Here is an 18,629-nt window from a genome sequence, read left to right as displayed (position 1 = left end):
AGGATAACTTCTGGCTGCCCGAAGAAGGATTTCGAGCTGCTTCCTTTCCCTTCCTTTTTCTGTCGTTGTTTTTTTTTTTACTTCCTCATCATACACTACTTCTTGTACTTCTTAAATACCCGTTCTTCTTGCTCGGCTCTCACTTCCGGCTTCGTGGTAGTAATCGTTTCCTTCGCTTCACGGCTCAAGAAAATCGTTCGCGAACAGAAAACAGGGTGCTTCGCTGCTAGGCTGCCGAGCGATCTTTAAGATATGTGCCGAGACTCGCGAATAGCTGCGTCTGGCTAATGTTGAACTATCCTCGTTCGCTGCGAAGTCGGACGTATTGAAAGCACCACAGCACTATCTCGCGTCTCTCTCTCTCTCTCTCTTCATTCCTTTTTTTCTACCTTTTTTTTTCTTTATTTCTCTCTTTACGAGCTCTCTGTCAAAGACGTCATGGCGCTGTCTAACGAAGCAAGTAGGGCGTACCAGTTTTTGTTTAATTGCAAGCAGCGTTCGGAAATTACAATAAATGCCGACGTGGTGTTTCTCCACACGAAATCGTTAGGTTGTGCGCTGAACGATAGAGTGCGGTACTCCAGTCTCTAATCACTGGCCTCGCAGGCATGCACGGTTCACGCTAAACCCATCGAGAAACGAAATAACAGGTGACAGAAAACGTGCAATTCGTGGTGACGTCCTAAATGCTTCTGCATTTGTAATCATTATGGCTGAGAAGATCCACGTCTGCGCAAGGTACACTTGAGAATCGTTAAACTATGCCCATAAACAGCTGCAGAGCTATCTTCTATAATCATCTCTGCACTGCCCATTTCATCATTGTCATTATTAAAGAAAAAGTGCGCCTTCCCGGTTACACTTAGTGCAGCTATTGCGTGTAGTTCGTTTCTTTACCACGCACCGCAGTAATTCGCTGTGCTCACTGATCGTGTGTTGCTACTGTAACGTAGGCAGTGTAGAAGAGCAAACTTCAACAGCAGCAAGTGCTCCACACTTTAACATGTATCAAAAAAGGAGAGAGACAGAATTATCCAACTTTGCCGCTTTCCATCCATTCATCCATTAATTCATACCGTCATGAGGCAAGTATTTGTTTCTTGTCGTTTTCTTTATTTCATTGTTTTCTAAATTGGGGCGGGGGGAAACAAAGGTTTGAAACCCAGACCTTTCTGTGATCCCCAAAATAAGTTCAGTTGAGCTCAGTCTCTTTATTTAAACCCCGTTAAGCTTTAAATCACGTTAAGCTTTACTTAAACGACGTTCTTTCGAGGAACCCGTATGGTTTTCCTTTGTAGCAATTGCTACAAACGGGTGGATGTCTGATTTTCGCTTTATTTAACGTTAAGAGTAACTTTCTTTAGTCCTGCACACAGTGAACTAAAAAATAGAAGTACGGAGTTGACTTCTATGGGAAAATATAGTGATTTTTATCCAGGTATAACTTTCATATTTATGCGATTTTAACCACATGTTAACAACCCTAACGAAGCAGATGGCGTCGATACACTGCTTCTTATCCCGCACGCCCCCACGAGAATACGCTATATGCGCTATGGCAAAAAAAAAAAAATTGAGGACGCTTAAGCTTCACCTTTAAGAGTGGAACGCGATAGCATGCAAAGATCCCTGACTGCATCTCACGCTTATGTAACCGTTATGTTCACTGGGAAACGCTGGCCGCGAACGCTATGCGCGAAGGCGATCTTTTTGGGTAGAAACGCGGCTGTTTGCATGGAACGTGATGCGGCGGAGGCGAGCGCCGTCCGGAGGTGTTCCACGGAACCGGGCGCGCCGCTCCGTGGCCTCCGAGATTCGCCCGTGCCGGCGCGCCCAAATCGCACACGCCGTGGCCAGTCTATGAATGGCAGACACGCTGCAAAAGGGGTTCATGGTTCAGTTTCCGTATAACAGAATTATGTTTTCTCCTATATTCAAATTACAATCCGATATGCCGTCACGTCTGTGCGTGAAGTCGTACTTTACAATTTTGGGTAGTATTTACTTTGAGAAATTCAATTATTTCAGTAGTTTCTTTGCGTTAGATGGGAGGCCCGCGTTGTTGGATATGCGTGGTTCAGTTTGCATGGTTTGAAATTATTTTTGCCGCTGGGCGCGAGACGCCGACGCCGGACTTCCTGTGACACGGGGCACTTAACGCTATCACGTGAATACTTCGATGTTTTCACGGTTGGGCAGTCTGTCGGTCCTCGAAGTCTATCGGACGTTCGACTTGCAAACGGGTTTGCAAACGTCGGGCTTTGTTCAGGTGTTTCAGGGAGCTCTCAGCAAATCTTATCTCGGAAGAATACACCGCGTCGCTTGTAAGGATAATACGAAGCTTCTGATAAGCATGCAACTGAAGAAATGACGAAAAACTCAGTCACGAGGTGGGATATGCGCTGCTTAGACAGGCTAAAAACAAGCATATGTGATGCGGTGATAGCATTGATACGCTGCGCTTTGTGATGCACTCATCGCGAAGAGGAACCGAGTCTGGCACAACGGCTCCCGGTACCTTTCGAAGCAGGTAGCGTGAAACACTAAAGCGCCACCCAATTCTTGTGCCCGCGCTTCTTACCAAAAAGAGGAAGATGAGCTGCATCTAGCTCGCAATTGTTGCGCGACAATTATTCATGGACTCTCGCAACGTTGGCAGTTTTGCATTTTAATATCGCTCATGAGCCGTGCTTAGTTTTCTCAGCCATCGAAGGAAGCTCAATAGATGAAATGACATTTTCGTGAATGGGATTTTGAAGGAACACTTCAGCGAGCACGTGGCTTCTTCAGTGACGGCGAAGACGAAAAAAAAAAAGACGGCCACCGAAATTTCGCCACTCCTCTTTGGAAGAAGACCAGAAGGAAGCTCTCGCCTACTCCGCCCACAGAGAAGCTGAGATGCAGCTTGCTCTTCTGCTGCTGTTGCCGCTGGCACTGGCGTCCGAGCCATCCTACCGGTACGGATCCTTGCTCAGGCACGTCGTAGCCATCTTTCGCCACACCGACCGCGCGCCTCTCGTGACCTTTCCTGGCGACCCAAACAAGAACCACCCCTGGCCCTTGGGCTACGGACGCCTGACGTCGAGAGGCCGCGCCAATGCCACCGCCCTGGGTCGGTGGTTGCGTTCTCGCTACGCCGAGTTCCTCAGCGACGACCCGCGCGAGGTGGACGCACGCAGCAGCCCCCCTCCGCGCTGCTACGAGACGGCCGCGCTGGCGCTGTACGGGCTCTACCCGGCCAACAGGGAGCAGAAGGAGTGGCAGCCCGACCAGCCGTGGCAGCCCGTGCCCATCACGCGTGTGCCGGACGGCGTCGACAAGTACTCGACCGTGTGCGTGCCTCGCGTTCGGGCGGCCTTGCGGTCGCTCGTCGCTCTTCCCGAGCCCGCCTATCTGACCAACAACGCGACGTCGAGCAAGCCCTTATTCGGAACGCTCGGCTCGGTCGTAGGGTTCGTCGCCCGGATGACCAACCTCAGCGAGGAGTCGTCCTCGCGCCGCTTCATCACCGTCAACAAAATTCTGGACTCGATGTCCGTGGCGAGGGAGTACGGTTTGCCCGTGCCCGCTTGGGCTTCCCGGTATTGGCGCCATCTGCAGTGGGCCGCCCAAGCGTCGATGGAAGGCTTGTCGCGCTCTCAGATGGACCACATGGGAGGCGCACTGCTCCGCGATGCCATGGCCAATGTCGCACCCACCGGCGAGGCGCCGTCTTCCCTCTTACGCGGTGAGCTCGACCCGAGCGACGAGCCCAAGATTACGCTGAGAGCCTACCATGATGTCAACGTCGCGGGTATCTTGCTTGGCTTGAACGGAACATTCGGGAAAAAGCCTCCGTACGGTTCGGCGATACTGGTGGAGGTGTTCACCTTAACTTCGACGGTGACGCCCGACCTGTACGTGAAAGTTCTATATAAGGCCGGCGATACCCTCTCCGCTTTAGCCCTGCAAGGGTGCAACGAGCCTTGTTCACTCCGGAGCTTCCGTGAACTATTGGAGCGCAAATTCAGACCAGTGTCGAGAACTGAGTGTGGATGGAGTGATCACCAACCTCTAGTGTGAAAGGAAATTCCCTTTGTATTGTGCGGCGCCGATAGCAATAAACATCAGCTACACGAAAGATGTAAAGAAATTGTGTGATAAGCTTAGTTACATGTAAAGCGCAGGCGACTATTTTTCTTATTCTTAAACGCGGACTTATTCACCGTAGGATACATTATTTTAATTTTCCTGAAAGTTGAATATAAATACTAACTATCCTTTGATTGCGGGCGTTAGGTCACGTAGAGCTAATAGGTCAACGAGGTGCTATTTCTCATCGGGTATTGGTCTTGTCTTTTTTATGGTTACGTGCCAAAACCGCCATATGATAATGAGGCACGCCGTAGTGGGTGACTCCGGATTAATTTGGACCACCTGGAAATCTTTAACATGCTCTCAATGCATGGGACACGGGCGTTTTTGAATTTCGACCCCGTCGATATGCTACCGCCGCGTCTGGTATTTGATCCTGCGACCTCGTTCATAGCCGCGTAACACCATAGCCGCTAAGCCAACACGGCGTGTAGTCGTCGGGTATCGGTACATATCGCATGTCTGAGCATACATATCGCCTCTCATCTCAAGGCAGGGGTTATTGTTAAGGCATGTAAAATTATTAGTTCCCTCGGGTTATTTTCAGTGAACAGACTACATTCGAAGGTCGGGCAGCTGGAACTCCGCCTCATCAGCCCACGTCCTAACACAAAGAGAATATTAAACTAGGTAGCCTCCAAAAGTGCCTTTCAGCTACCGACAGTCGTTTACTCGTCTGCTTCAACTTTGCGCAACAGCTTTGACTTGAGCGTGTCTCCACTATATATACCACTCCAAATTGAACGATGGAATTTAAGACATTTAAAGTAGTAATGAGCGTTGCCGATGAAACTAATTCTGCCATGCCTGGGGGCCTCTTTCAATGCGCGGTGCGTACACTTCTTTTTCGCATTAGTTACTTGCGCACTCCTATTTTAAGCCAAGCTTCGATACCATACGCCGTAGGCCGCGGAAGTACATCTCGCGGAGTCGGGCAAACAAAGCAAATCAGAAGCAGACAGGCAAAGCTTTCGACATCGGGGTTACCTTTCGAAAGAACTTAACCGGTGCCTTATTACGGCTCCTTTGCAAAGAAGAAGCGCGTGTGTAGGATCCGCGTCATCAGCGAAGTCTCCTACCTGAAAAGTCGGAGCAGCGAGCGGCTGTATCTGCCCCGAAGCGTTTTAATCAAGGCCCGACCCCGTCTCAGACCCTGTTCTCCCGGTCTCCTCCAAACTTCTAGTGGATCCGGTCCCTCCCGTCGGCTTCCTTTTTCGGTTTCCTCTAGTGATTTGAACGCCGGCGTGGTAAATGGATGCAAAAGAAAAGCCGAGGCCGCCAGCGGAGCAGTCGAAACGCTACCGATCCGACTCTCTTTGTGAGCACAAAAAGCACGTAGATGCAAAGAACGCTAAAATAATAACCATAAAGAACTCAAGCGGAATACGGAGGCGCGTTTACGAGAAGGAGGGAGCAGGGATTTACCGGAGTCCAGATCAGCATTTACTCCTTCTCTCCTCCTCCTCTCCTCCATATCTCCCTCCTTCGCTCTCTCCCTTGTCGGCGACAGGCGCGTAATTAAGTCGAATAGAGACGACGCGAGCGCTGCTCCTCTTCCAGCCATCTTGGCACAGTCGCTGCTACAAGCCGATCGGAACTCTGGCCTGATAATCCCATGGACACAGCCTGTCGCTTGCTGCTTGACCCCCCCCCCCCCCACACACACACACACACGAACTCGCTCTCTCTATCTCTCCCTATCTATCTACAAGCGCTGCTGGTGCGGAAAGAAAAGGAAGTGGGAGTAATCAACCGTCCGTGGACGGCTGCACGCGTAGAAGCGGGGCCATCGTGTCGTCCTGCTTGGTTCCCTACGCCCGCAACGCGGCGGTGTTTTTTCGATGCTTGAGTCGCTAAAGACATTACCCGTAAGAAAGAGGGCCTTATCTGGCGTGGTTGGATGCCTGTTTATATTCACTTGAGAAGTGTCTCTTTTACAGCCATGGCCTTCTCCTAACGCGACGTCCGTGTGACTTTCCAGGAAAAGGTCACCGGTCGCCAGGGCATTAGATAGCACGGTGTGCCACGAAAGAATGGCTACTCACGCGTTCTATGCGTGGTGTTCTAAATATGTCGGTGGGGCTTCACCACTGTTCGTAGAAAATAAAAAAGGTGACCTGTGAGAACGTGTAACTGTCTGTCCACGGTAACAACACCTCGAAAATACGGCACATTGAACAGGCTTAAAAGGTGGGGAAAATTTAGCGGACGCTGACATTGAGCCACTTTCGTATCGGACAGAATTGGCCACAATCATTGAAAATGTCATATGCATACGAACCAGCACGCGTCTGACGGAATTCGCACGTTTATACGTTAAAGCAGCCCCTGCCACTGTATCTCAGGGGGTTATGACGCTCTGCTATGAAGCACAGGCTCGCAGGTTTGACTACCGAGTGATGTGGCTGCATTAAACTATGGCACGAAATGCAAATGGCTTCGTTACAATGCTTGCTGTGGACGCTAAGGTACTCCAGGTGGTCAAGCTCAATTCAATTTCAATCCAAATTGAGATTACTTCAGCGCTTTCAGTTGAGTGGCCGCTCACACGCTATGAAATTGAGTTCTTTCGCGACCTTAAGCCTTGTGCACAGACGATTTTGGATGGTTTTCCTTTTTGAGATGGCGCAGCCCAGTCGATTGGCCGGAAACGTCCTTTTTTTTTCGAGAGAGAGACAATTTTATTTGTCAGAGTGGGTAGCTAATTCATGGGCTCGTCAGGAAGGCCAGGTGGCCGTCAGGCGATTCGTAACGGTGGCTTCTTCGGCTCGCTCCACGGCTTGGAGTTGCACGTCCGGGCTGGAGCTAAGCAGCACTTCCTCCCACGATGGAGGTGAGGAAGAGGCCACGAGATCGGGGGGAGAGAGCTCCTCCTTACGGTCCCAGAGGATGTGACTTAGCGAAGCTAGCTCGCCGCACAGGTGACAGTACGGACTTACTCTGCATGTGCCAATGCGCGAGTGTAAGTAGGGGTTCGGTATGAGTAAGTCTGTAACCTGCGCCAAGTGGTCTCCTGACGCTCGTTTGGTTTACTTACTGTGCGGTGCGGGCCTAGTGTGTCGTGTAGAACGGTAATATTAGGTTTTATGTCGGGATATGAATGCAGGATTTTAAAGGATTGTCAGCTTCTTATCCCTCATTGGTTTCTTGTAACTTTTATCACTCGCGCACTCTGGTGGCGCTTCTCTCTCAAATAGTTGTGGGATAGCACTCAGGTAGCACTCACTGAGAACGCGCAATGCCAGTGTTTCTCGGCACTAGACCTTTTGTCAACCATGTAACTGGCACTAGACCTTTTGTCAACCATGTAACCGCCAACACTCTGCTCTGAAATCTTCAACGTGTAACCAGATGAAAAATGGGTCCCATTTCGTATTCTTAGAATAGCAAATTGGAGAGCCACAAGGCGCCGCATATATCGTCTGCTGTTGTTCTCAGCTTTACTTTTGATTCATCTCTTTTACCCGCCGTGGTTGCTCAGTGGCTATGGTGTTGGGCTGCTGAGCACGAGGTCGCGGGATCGAATCCCGGCCACGGCGGCCGCATTTCGATGGGGGCGAAATGCGAAAACACCCGTGTGCTTAGATTTAGGTGCACGTTAAAGAACCCCAGGTGGTTAAAATTTCCGGAGTCCTCCACTACGGCGTGCTTCATAATCAGAAAGTGGTTTTGGCACGTAAAACCCCAAATATCATCAGCTTTACTTTGTTGTTCTTTTTCTTCTAGCGTTCTATTAATGGTGCCGATTTGCGCATATTAAATGAAAAATTAGTTCAACAAAGCTTTTCATATAAAGAAAGACCAGGTATATAAGTGAAATAATACAAGATGCTCTTTTTGCACGAGAGTTATGAATATTGCCTCACTTCTTGCCATCGTGAAGTATGGGAATGGTACCGTAATAATGGAAGACACTCTTCATTGCTTCTTTCTGCAGCATTCCTTCAGGTGCAGAGAACATGTTTACGGACTTTCTTTTATTTTTTTTTTTGCGATCTATGTAAAAGAATGCACAAATAAGCAAAGCAGCAATTACTTTCCCCGTTTTTGTCCGTTCTTAGCAAGCGCACTGCATCGATCATAGCGTCGTGGTTTGTTTCTTTGCCTATTTGGTTGTTTGTTTGTTTGTTTTTTCTTCCGTATCTTCAGCAGCAGGAGAGATAATCACCGTTGCCCTCGATAGCAATCGCGTGTTTCGTAATTTCCTGATTGACCGCTTCACAGGGAATGCCCCATTACATTCGGCAGTGCTGGTCCATTAGTCTTCGCCGATCAATGGGAGGTAGCCCCTGTGCATCACGTGAACAACCAGCTCGTATCACCCTTCATCCAACCGAGCAGGGGTCCCTATCGGCCCTCGTTACTCGGAGAGACAATGCGTCGCCACGGTCGAAGGGAAGATAGCCACGCGGACTTTCGCTGGCTCGTAGCTTTCTTTCTTGTTTTTTTTTTTTTCTAATCGCACGACCTCTTTTCCTCCGGAGAAGCCACGTTTAATCGGCCACGACAACGTTTCTGCTGCCTCTGCGAAACAGCTCAGCAAGACGCTCTATCACGCCACTCGATCGTGCCACTCTCGCATAAAACGTAGGCTGGCTGTCCAGCCCAGAGATAAGGTTGACACAACGTACAAGGTTGATAAGAGAGCCGATTCTGACCGAAGAAAAGAACTGTTGCGAAACTAATTCTACGAATTCGTAATGAACGCAGCTCAAGGTGTTGTAATACAGGCATGGAATATCACGGCACAGATTTATTCTATTCTGCCGTTTTATGTGTCAGCCGCTTAAAAAAAGTAATCCAAGTAGAAGTGATCAAAAAGAATGTACATTGCTGCTTTGGATTTTCGCTTTCACTTAATTCATTGCGTTCAAAAACGACATGTTTCACGTGGTACTAGCACTAAGTTCTTTCATAACACTTTTCATTTGATTATGAAAGCGAGCGAACAAAGACAGCTTCGGTCTGGGCCTACTGTTTCAACACGGTTACTTGGCAGCACTTCTTCTTCTAATTTTCCAGCTCGTATTGAAATATATATTCATATTAATTTCTTTATTATATTTATTTATTGATTATTTACTTATTAATATCTCATTTTGTTTATTATGTATTATTCATTATTTTTCTACACGTATTAGTCATTTTATGAAGTCAGTTTCTGTTTCTTTGTCGCTTTTAGCTTTTCGCAAGACATGTCTTTGTACTCACTATTTTCTTATTGAGAATTTATACTATTAATTGAATACTTCTTCCCCTCCTCCCTCCCCTCCAAAGAAAAGGAGAGGGGGCAGGGGGAAGAAAGTGCCCTGTTGGAGACATGTCCCCTTTCCGAAAGGATGGCTTTAGTTGAAGCGTTCATTTTTCAGCCACTGTTCAATCACTTCCTGTAACTCCATAAATTCCATGTTACTGTGACACCCTTGTATTCCTTGTACACTCGGCTAATTTTGCGAGAAATAGCAAAAATATCCTTGGTCCTTATGCTAGTGAGCTGAAAAAGTTAAGGTTCTCTTCTTAGTCCAACCTCGCAGTTCTATTACCGCCACTCTGCTTCGTACAATCTCGACAGCCGAAGAAGCACGTGAAATTTTTTTTTTTTAGTTTGGAGTTTGACAGGGAGCAACAAAGTGATGGGGGGAATGCAGCATGGCGCCTATAAACTACACGTTGTCAAGATATTATGAGAAAACCCCCGATGAGATAATAACTGTTTTCGTCGCCAGAATACCCACTTGACAGGCAACGATATCACATAACCAACAATGTCCTCGACGCAGAACGATCTTCTGTTCAAATTGACAGCTACAGTCTCTTCACTACTGCGTAAGCTTTCAACTTAACCATCTCTTATTAAGTCGACAACGTATCTGCTGAGTTAATTGCTTGTGCAACAGGTAGGTTGTGACATGACGCTGGTAATACTGATATATTTTTTGCATTGTTCAAATATATTACATATTATTTTAGACAATCAAGCAGAACGTGATGTTAGATCAGTAGAACGTGATGAGTCCACATCCGCTCATACTATCGCGCGTGTTTGTATCAAATAAGCGTCTAAACTTTCAGTTCAGATAACTCAGAGTTCAACAAAACCCCGCTACATCGCTTTTTTCTAGGACAGCCCTCAGGATACGATCACAGCTTGTAAGACATGCTTTCTTCGTGAAGCACGTGTGTTGATTGCTTGTTGTTCGATCAAGAAATACCAGGCTATGCCACGTGGGATTAATCTAGATGCCGTTCTAACATCCCATACAAATAAACAAATAAGACAGCACACAAAGAAGAAATAACGAAAAAAGGAAGCCAGAAAGCAACGGGGTAAGTAGAGACAATGTGCAGCCACCACTCTTTTTGCCCTGTTCTCTGCCGTGAAGACGATGAGCCTCAAGACGCATCCCTCGTGATGTGCACTTTACCGACAGCATCAAATTTTGGACGTCACCAATGACGTCCTATTCAAGGTAATCGTGCAATACGAGATACCAGCAGTCATGACTAGAATTGTCAACCGTCCCGAATTTGTCGGGACAGTCCTGAGCGTCGTCTTCACCCAGACGGCACGGCCAAATGGCCCGACTATTAAAAAAAAAAAAATCCGCAGGAGCCGTACGTCACGATGAATGTCGACGTTAATGCGATTAGCACTGAAGCAATGTAAGGATACGCCGTATTGCCATCGCCGAAACGCTTCATGTAAGAGGCGGGAACGCAGCCGGATGGAGTCTTCTTCCTCTTTGCCGCTGCTGCTTGTATGAGTGGCCAGTTTGGCTAACGTGTCAGTAAAGCTGAGAAGAATGTCGTAATTTACTTCTGGAGCAAAGTAGGCGAATGTGATGACACGTAATGCTAATCCCATAAATGTCGACAGTCATGTACTTCTTCGAGCTTCCACTGCTCCTTGCGGACGCAAGCAGCAGCGATCCAAGTTTGCGTCAAAGACGCTCATTGAAGAGTCCCACATACCGAGTGAGCCAAAAGGGCATGAAAGAAGTACAGTAAAGAGCGACACATACCCAATGTTAAATGTTCAGCGACGCAAGTTGGTTCAAGGGTCAGCTTGGAGCCAGGTTCCTTCATCAAAGAAGCCCGATGCTCTGCCAATCAGACTATACACGGAGTGCCGGATTAAACAAGTTGCCAGGCAAATGGTTTAAGCGCAGACAAACGGACAAATGAACAGATGGGTCGTAAACTGGGTGAAGTTCCCAAAAATGTCAATCTGATGAAAAGTGGTTACGCTAGAACTATTCATAAGAACTAATGCTAGCCAATAGTTATGCCGGACACATCATAAGCGAAACCAACCAGCCATTACCAAACAGCAATTATGAACGGAAAACTTTGTGAGTATGGCCCCCTATTTCTTTTTTATGATGTGTGAGAGCTCGGTTGCACATTCTCCTATCTTGTCGTCTTCTGTTGCGTTGTCATGAGCATAACGGCGGTTTTGTCTAAGGTGACAGCCTTACCGGTGGCTCATGGGTAAAAAAATCCGTCCTGCCGTGTCATCGTAAAAAAAGACTATCCGGCATTATGGCACCGAAATTCAATGGCACCGAAATTATTGGGAGTCAAACCCAAGGTGACTTTTCTGTGCAAATGAGGGGCTGGGGGTACATTTACTAGCACAAACGAGACTAATGCCCGCCGTTCGGTATAAAGGCGTGCAAATCCGCAAAAGAGAAATGAAATAAGGTGTATCCCACAGGTACGCCTGTGAGATGCACCTCTCCTTCATTGGCAAACAAGCAACCACATCAAACGGGCTCGCGCAGGAAAGCAACGGAGGAAGGACACTGCCAAGAACAAGTAAACAAGGGACAGCTTAAAATAAAGATTTCTAGTAGTTTTTTTTTTTTAGTTAGCTCTTGAAGAATTAGAAAAAGATGTATTTGCGGAACAATCACAGTTCTTTTGGATCCCTCGTTTACTGTTGTACCAAGTGTCAAAACCGACTCGTATTGTTATTTGAGAAGTTCCGTAACGATGCGTGACCGCCAGTCACGTACAAACGCATAGAACGCAGGACACTGTGGTTCTAGACGTACTGCGTCCAACGCGGAAGTTTAGAAAGAGGCCCACATAAGTACAGCAGAGAAGTATTTGCATCGGGCGGCTCGACTGATAAATGTATAAGCGTCATTAAAAACATACGCAATCATTCTCCACTTCCCGTGGTTCTCTACTTCCTTTTAAAATAAAAAGATGTTGATCCGTAAATATTTTTATAGACAACGGTTTAATTTGTTAATTTGCGCTTTTCCTTCCTGTCTGGCTGTTGCTTTGGCTCTTTCCCTTAGCAGATCGCTTAATTTCTCAACTCCTTAGGACTCTCGTTTCCAGTTGCCAATTTTACACGAAAAGTGCTGTACAGTTAGGGAAAACCAGACGAGGTAACGAGTGACAGTCATATTGGTTATGTGTGTAACGGTTATTGCAGGGTTTGATGATGGATGCTGCTTTGCATTCTTTTGTTTTCCACCTTATCTAACCCATATCGCGGGTATATGGTTCCGAGGATCTGCCAGCGTCGCGGCGAGCCGTCACTCGAGGAAATAATGAGGCGAAATGAAAAGTTAAACGCAAATGGTGTTTTCTCCGGCCGCAACTCGCTCCACGAGCATACAGACCAGCTGACTAAGAACCGCATCCCTTTCGTGGTCGCTGAGTCAGTCTAAACAAAGGAGGTTGAAGTAACGAAGCAGTAGCTATGCGCGTGACCGTTTAATAGATGGTGACAACTCAACGCATCTCGAGTTAATCGCGCGGGCACCGAATCTATGGGAAAACTGGCCTTCACACCCCAGGAGATGCCGATAACTCCCGCCACCAAAAAAGACAGAAAAAGGCAGCGGGATGCGCATGCGGGGGTGAAAAATTCCCCCGATCTTGTTTTACTGGAACGGAGAAGAAGGAACTGCCATAGACGAAGTTTCATACTCGGAAATCGTTTGATGCAACATCGTCGTGTATACACAGCCGCAAACTAAAGAGAAAAATAGGCACTGAGCTAATTACAAGAAATTGGACTACAAAAAAAAAAAAAGAAATAGACAAATCTTCCTACCCTGTTTCACACAAGATCGTAACAAAATTATTTAATGAAGCAAGCACGAAGTCCAAATAGGAATAAACTGAAAATTGCACCGGGATAAAAGCAAAATACAGTGCTACATTACTGCGTGACATAGTATGCACTAGCTTTACTACATACGCTAGTTACACAGACGAAGGCGCTGCGGAAAATACGCACGGAGAGACACGCATGCACATATATACAGCTTAAATAACAAAATGTTAAGCCATTCACGTCACAAGAGGGACAATTTAGCCATATGAAAAATCCATACACTGTTACGAATAACCTTTAGCATCAGCATTAATGCTTTATGTCAGTGGCATTTTATAAACCAGAAGAAACGTGCTAATAGGACGCGACAGCGTCGGTTTAGCCTGTGACGCTTCATCGCCTACGGAGTGCATCTTCAATATGCATCAGCAGTGCTTACACGACGCCTACTCCTTCGCTTGCGATGGCACGAACTAAGAAAACTGCGGCGAGAAGCGGCGCAGGAAGGCAACGACGTTGAAGGCACAATCCCGCGTTGGTCCGGCGAGAGCCACGCCAGCGTGCATAATAATACTGTAACAGCAGCCGAGTGTTGACCACCGAATAGCTGCCAAGTCTTAAGAGTGATTTGGCGGTGCTTTACGAATGTATGTGAGGAGTGGTGGCATGGGAGGGGGGCGTGTGCCGCTTAACTCCGGCGGGGGGGGGGGGGCTGCCCCCCCCCCCGCACACACTTCTGTGTACGTGCCTGGGATACATCTAGCGTAAACTATGGAGGAGCGTGTCGAACATGTGGTAAATGTTTCGGATTTGTGGCGGTATTGTTACCTAACATATGGCTCATACATACGAGGGGGTCGGCCACCCTGGAAATACCGAAAAGTGAAGAAATGCAAAAAACAAGGAATGAAAAGGAGTCCTTGTTCAAATGAAGCATAATAAAATTTTTATAGAGCTGATTCGCAGCATGCTATGTTTCTTTTAGAACGGCGGCAACCTACATTGGTTCACGTTTCATTGTAGATTACAATGCATCTTGAATATCAAAGTCCAACGACCTCGCGGTCGCATTGCGTGAGGTCATCAAAGATGAGTGCGCATACGTATATGACGTTTCATTCAGCCGCTCCTTGCAGTTCAACGCACCGGTCTGACTTCCACCCTCCCCTACTCCACCCCCACCCCTCTCCACGTCCGCAGATCGCGAGACGTGAGCCCTCAAACCGCTCTCGCTTCCATCTCTTACCAGAAACCACGCATATCGCAGCCGTGGTCACAGTGCCGATGCTATTCTTCTCGAACACCCCCTGGCCGCGGCGGAACGTTCGAAAAATGACGGCTGACAGCGCGCGTTGGGACAGCGCGTGGTCTTCGTCCGTGGCTTTCTTTCTCTGGCCCCCGGGCCACAGAACGACTATCGCCGCCGCGAGACCACAATGCTGCGTTTTGGGCGCGCATTTTGTGACCACCGTCTCTTCTATGGCCCCTCATTTCGGCGTCATTTTTTTTTTTGTCCATGTTATTTCTCGTCCGCCATTATTTCCTCCTCTTTCGTTATTCTATTGCGCTTCTTGCTCCATCAGGGAGACATCGGAGAGGGCAGCCGCTTTGATCACATCTGTCGTCTGCCCGCGAGCAACGAAAGAAGCAGCAGCAGCTGCTGCTACTGCTGCTGCTACCGCAGCGACCCTGCTGCAGAGCTGCAACGGCCGGCTACTGGCTCGCGAAGCGGACATCAAGCAAAGCATCGGCATCGCGGCGCGCTCGCGTAATGCGCCTAGGGAGCACGGTGATTTCGGCGTGATCTATGTACGGACATCGCACGTTCCTTCTCTCCTCTCGCGCGTCTCGCCCGCACGGCCTTCGCTGCTCGACCGGCGCCATTCTTCTCTGGGCGACGTTCGGTCGCGTTGCGTGCAACCCCTCAATCTCTCCTCCCCCGCCTCCTCGGCCTCACCCTGCCATGGTTTCCCCCATGGCCCAGATCTCGGCCGTGTCTCTCGGCTTGTCCACTGGACGGCACAGTATTTGAATAGTCGCTGTCGTGATGCCCACCTTTTCCAAAGTTACTGTTTTATTGCTATCACTTGCGAGTAACTTTTTGGTCGAGCTCATTCCTCTGTCTACCATCACGCATAATTAGCCTGGTTGCTTATGACAGAAGCGATGTGTTTGGACTAGCCTAACGTGCCACGGCTAGAAAGCTACTTGTAGTATACGACAACCTTCATGTTCCACTTTCTCGTCTTCGTGTGTCCTGTCTGCCGATGAATTGTTTAGTCTCGGCTATGTCATGTTTGCCTTCATAGTATTCCTGTCATCGTGATTGCTTGCGAGGAAGATCTTCACATACTTCTTTTTTTTACATCCCTTCCACTTCTAATTTGCCGTTTACTCTGACAGCCCGCCGTTTCGCCTAACGTGCATTGACTAAGCGCCTATTACCTATGAATCTGAACGCGCAAGTGTCGATCAAGTAAGCCTTTAAACAATTATCAATCTCATCCTTTCATCGCCCTCTACGAATTTTTCATTTTTAGCGCGCCTCACAGCCTCATTGTTTCCTCGTATTTCTTTTTCTTGTAGGGTTTTCCTTTGACACTACTTTCCAAAAGCGACCTGAATCACTTCGCTCGTTCCACCATCTTCTGGCGTAAACTTTAGGAACACGTATGCTTCATTATAATCAAATGCTTTATTTATCAAATGCTTGATATGATTTATCCTGCCCCGATCAAACAGCAACAAACAGTAAATAACACCCACGAGACCTCTGTTGAAGCATGACTATCTGCTCACGAGCACTTATTTTTCTGTCTCTCTTTACAACCAGTCTTCTGAATAGAATTGACGAAACGCAGTTGGCATACAGCTAGTTAGTGAAATAACAGTTTAATAAATATTGTCTACCCTGATTATCGAAGTACCCCGGCCCTGAGAGCAAATATAAGCGTAGCGACTATACCAAGGAACGTGCACCCATAATACAACAGAGAGAAGACAAGCTAGAGCCACTGCGCTACAAAAAAAAAGCCAAACAAAGAAAGCAGCAAGGCAGAAGTAAGGTACACGGACGCCGCCAGATACAAGGCAGAAAGGTATGTTGCCCGCGTTCCCAATTAACAGAACGAAGAGATGGCAGCTGCATCAGTAGTTGCTAGGGGCTTTGAGGTAGCGGAACAGGCCGCCATAGCAATGGCCATACCGACCTGACGATGTTACGCGCCGGTCATCGTCGTCACAGACTCGCAGGCAGCCTGTCGCCATTTTCGGACAGGAAGAATTAGCATGAACGCACTCAACATCATCAAGAACCAAGATATCCCTGAAATGTACATTGCCGGGCCCCGGGTCACGAATTCTTGGTGGGAAACCAAGCGGCTCACGCCGCCGCCCGAGAAAATGTACGCCGGGCAACCCCGCCAGGACATTGTATACCATGAGACCAAGACAAAATTATACAAAGAAATTACTACAGCATTCTAGAACATTACAAGAAGAACAGGAGGGAATATCCGGCGCCACCCACCAAGCTTAACTGAGAAGAAGCCGTCATACTACGCAGACTTCAGATACCTCCGTGGCACTCTACTACACGCAATGTACCCGTCAACATTTACAAGAGAAGGGCAATTCTGCTATACACCAAACACCCTTTACCACATGGTCTGGAAATGCAAAAAGAACCAGCGGACAGCGCCTATCCAAGCAGTGACAGAATACCAGTGGGAGGCACAGCTGACAAGCCCAAAACCTGAGGACCAACTTCGGCTGGTGAATAGGTCCAGGCTATCAGCACAGGGCCACGGCTACCTGGCATAGGGTGGCCGCCCACCTTCGGGCATCACCATCTTGGTCTCCGAAAAAAAATTTATTCACTCTCTACCCTGATTATTACATCTGAATTACGCAAACGAGCTTGAAGACGACCGCTGCGATCGCCTAAAGTTTTTCTGCAAAGCATCCCGCCAAAGGCAATCGGTTAGGTTTTTGCAGTGTTCATGTTGTCTATGAATGCATAGAGTGAGCAAGTATTCTTCCAATTGCATTTGGCGCTCTAGGACTCGAGTTTGAAGTTCGCTAACACTCATGCTTTTACATGAATGCGGTCATTTAACGTATAAAGACCCTTTGAATAAACGTCCAGTACGCGTGTTTGTTTCCCTAAAACCATTTTCGTATTCCTACTTAAAAGATTTGTGCACTAGAGGAATATTTATAGCCGCTACGTCGGTACAGTCATTCCGATGTTAGAACAGGTCATTCATTTTTTTATTACTTAACCGTCCTTTACGAGTTCAACGGCGTCCGCATTACAAGATACTAGCGTGCGTAAAGCAACAATACCTGCTACTTCGTCATAATTTATGTACCTTCGTAGATAGAGCTTGCAGGAATCCCTTAAATTGCCTCTTAGGTCAAAGGGATCCTGCAACCGTTCCAAAAATAAGGCCCGTTGAATCATGTTCCTCTCAAAGTAACGACATACAACTTTAAATGCGGGGTACTAGTGTTTCTGGTTGGTGCTACACATCCTGGTGCTTGTAGAGTTTAGTTTATCCTATCGTTCTATTGTTTTGCATGGCATGCATTACATGTGTTGCATTCGGGATGCGCTTGTTCTTTATATTTCACCATTACAGTATATTCGGCTTCGGGATATTCTGTATTGATATAGACATACAGTTCTTGGTGAACTTTCAAAAGCGATCGCTTATTGGAGAGAGATCTGTAATTTCTCGGAGCTTGGTGGCGTATATATATTGTAATATGGAAATGCAGCTTTTGCAGAACCCTTGTACAAAACGTAAAAAATTCACGTAAGATATAAATTGACATATCGAATTTGTCCGCTTTGAATGACGTAATGGATGTCGTATACAGAACCGTGATATCTGTTTTTCATGCCGAGCTATTAATTTATAAGCTTCGTGCGTCTCTTCTTCGAACTTGCGAATCCTTTAAAAAAGTATTTTGCAAAATTCAGGCCCTAAATCGAAATTCCGCCTCCAACAGTCACTAGAATTTAACTTTCTCTCTCAAATGCAACAAATTTCATTAAAATTGGTGCAGGGGTTATCTCAGGAAAACGTTCTTGCGTTTTACATGTATTTGAATAGGCCGCACCGGAGTCAGGCCCGAGCTAGATCATCCTCTTAAGCTATCGAGTTAAAACAGCTTGGTAGCGCTGCTTTACTATGGTAACCGTTATTTCTTTAAGGTTCATATGCATCTACCTGGAAAGTATTTTTGTCTTTCACCACCACTGAGGTGCTCTTCAGAGCTAGTGGAAAGCAAAGTGTTGTTTTACTTCGCTTTATAACGAGCGCGAAGGCAGGGAGGCGATGACGACAAGGTAACGGCGACGAATTGACGATGGTGTCAAAGGAATGATGATGATGAAGCAGTGTAGAGG

At 47.3% G+C, this 18,629-nt stretch overlaps 1 protein-coding gene across 1 annotated transcript; it reads left to right on the top strand.

Annotated features, from left to right (window-relative positions):
• Nucleotides 1-2,422: 2,422 nt before the first annotated feature.
• LOC142581882 (testicular acid phosphatase homolog) lies at nt 2,423-4,122 on the top strand. The gene has a single exon (XM_075691326.1). It carries the CDS (start codon nt 2,899-2,901, stop codon nt 4,060-4,062), a length of 1,164 nt encoding a protein of 387 aa, XP_075547441.1. The 5' UTR covers nt 2,423-2,898; the 3' UTR covers nt 4,063-4,122.
• Nucleotides 4,123-18,629: the final 14,507 nt, after the last annotated feature.

This window comes from Dermacentor variabilis, chromosome 5 (genome assembly GCF_050947875.1).
Source record: "Dermacentor variabilis isolate Ectoservices chromosome 5, ASM5094787v1, whole genome shotgun sequence".
NCBI classification, from domain to species: Eukaryota; Metazoa; Arthropoda; class Arachnida; order Ixodida; family Ixodidae; genus Dermacentor; species Dermacentor variabilis.
The sequence above is the reverse complement of the archived record's forward strand: the minus strand, read 5'-3'. Positions and strand labels throughout refer to the sequence as shown.

Bases quoted from the DNA above. Each gene is read 5' to 3' on its own strand.
- LOC142581882 (XM_075691326.1), top strand. From the start codon at position 2,899: ATGCAGCTTGCTCTTCTGCTGCTGTTGCCGCTGGCACTGGCGTCCGAG.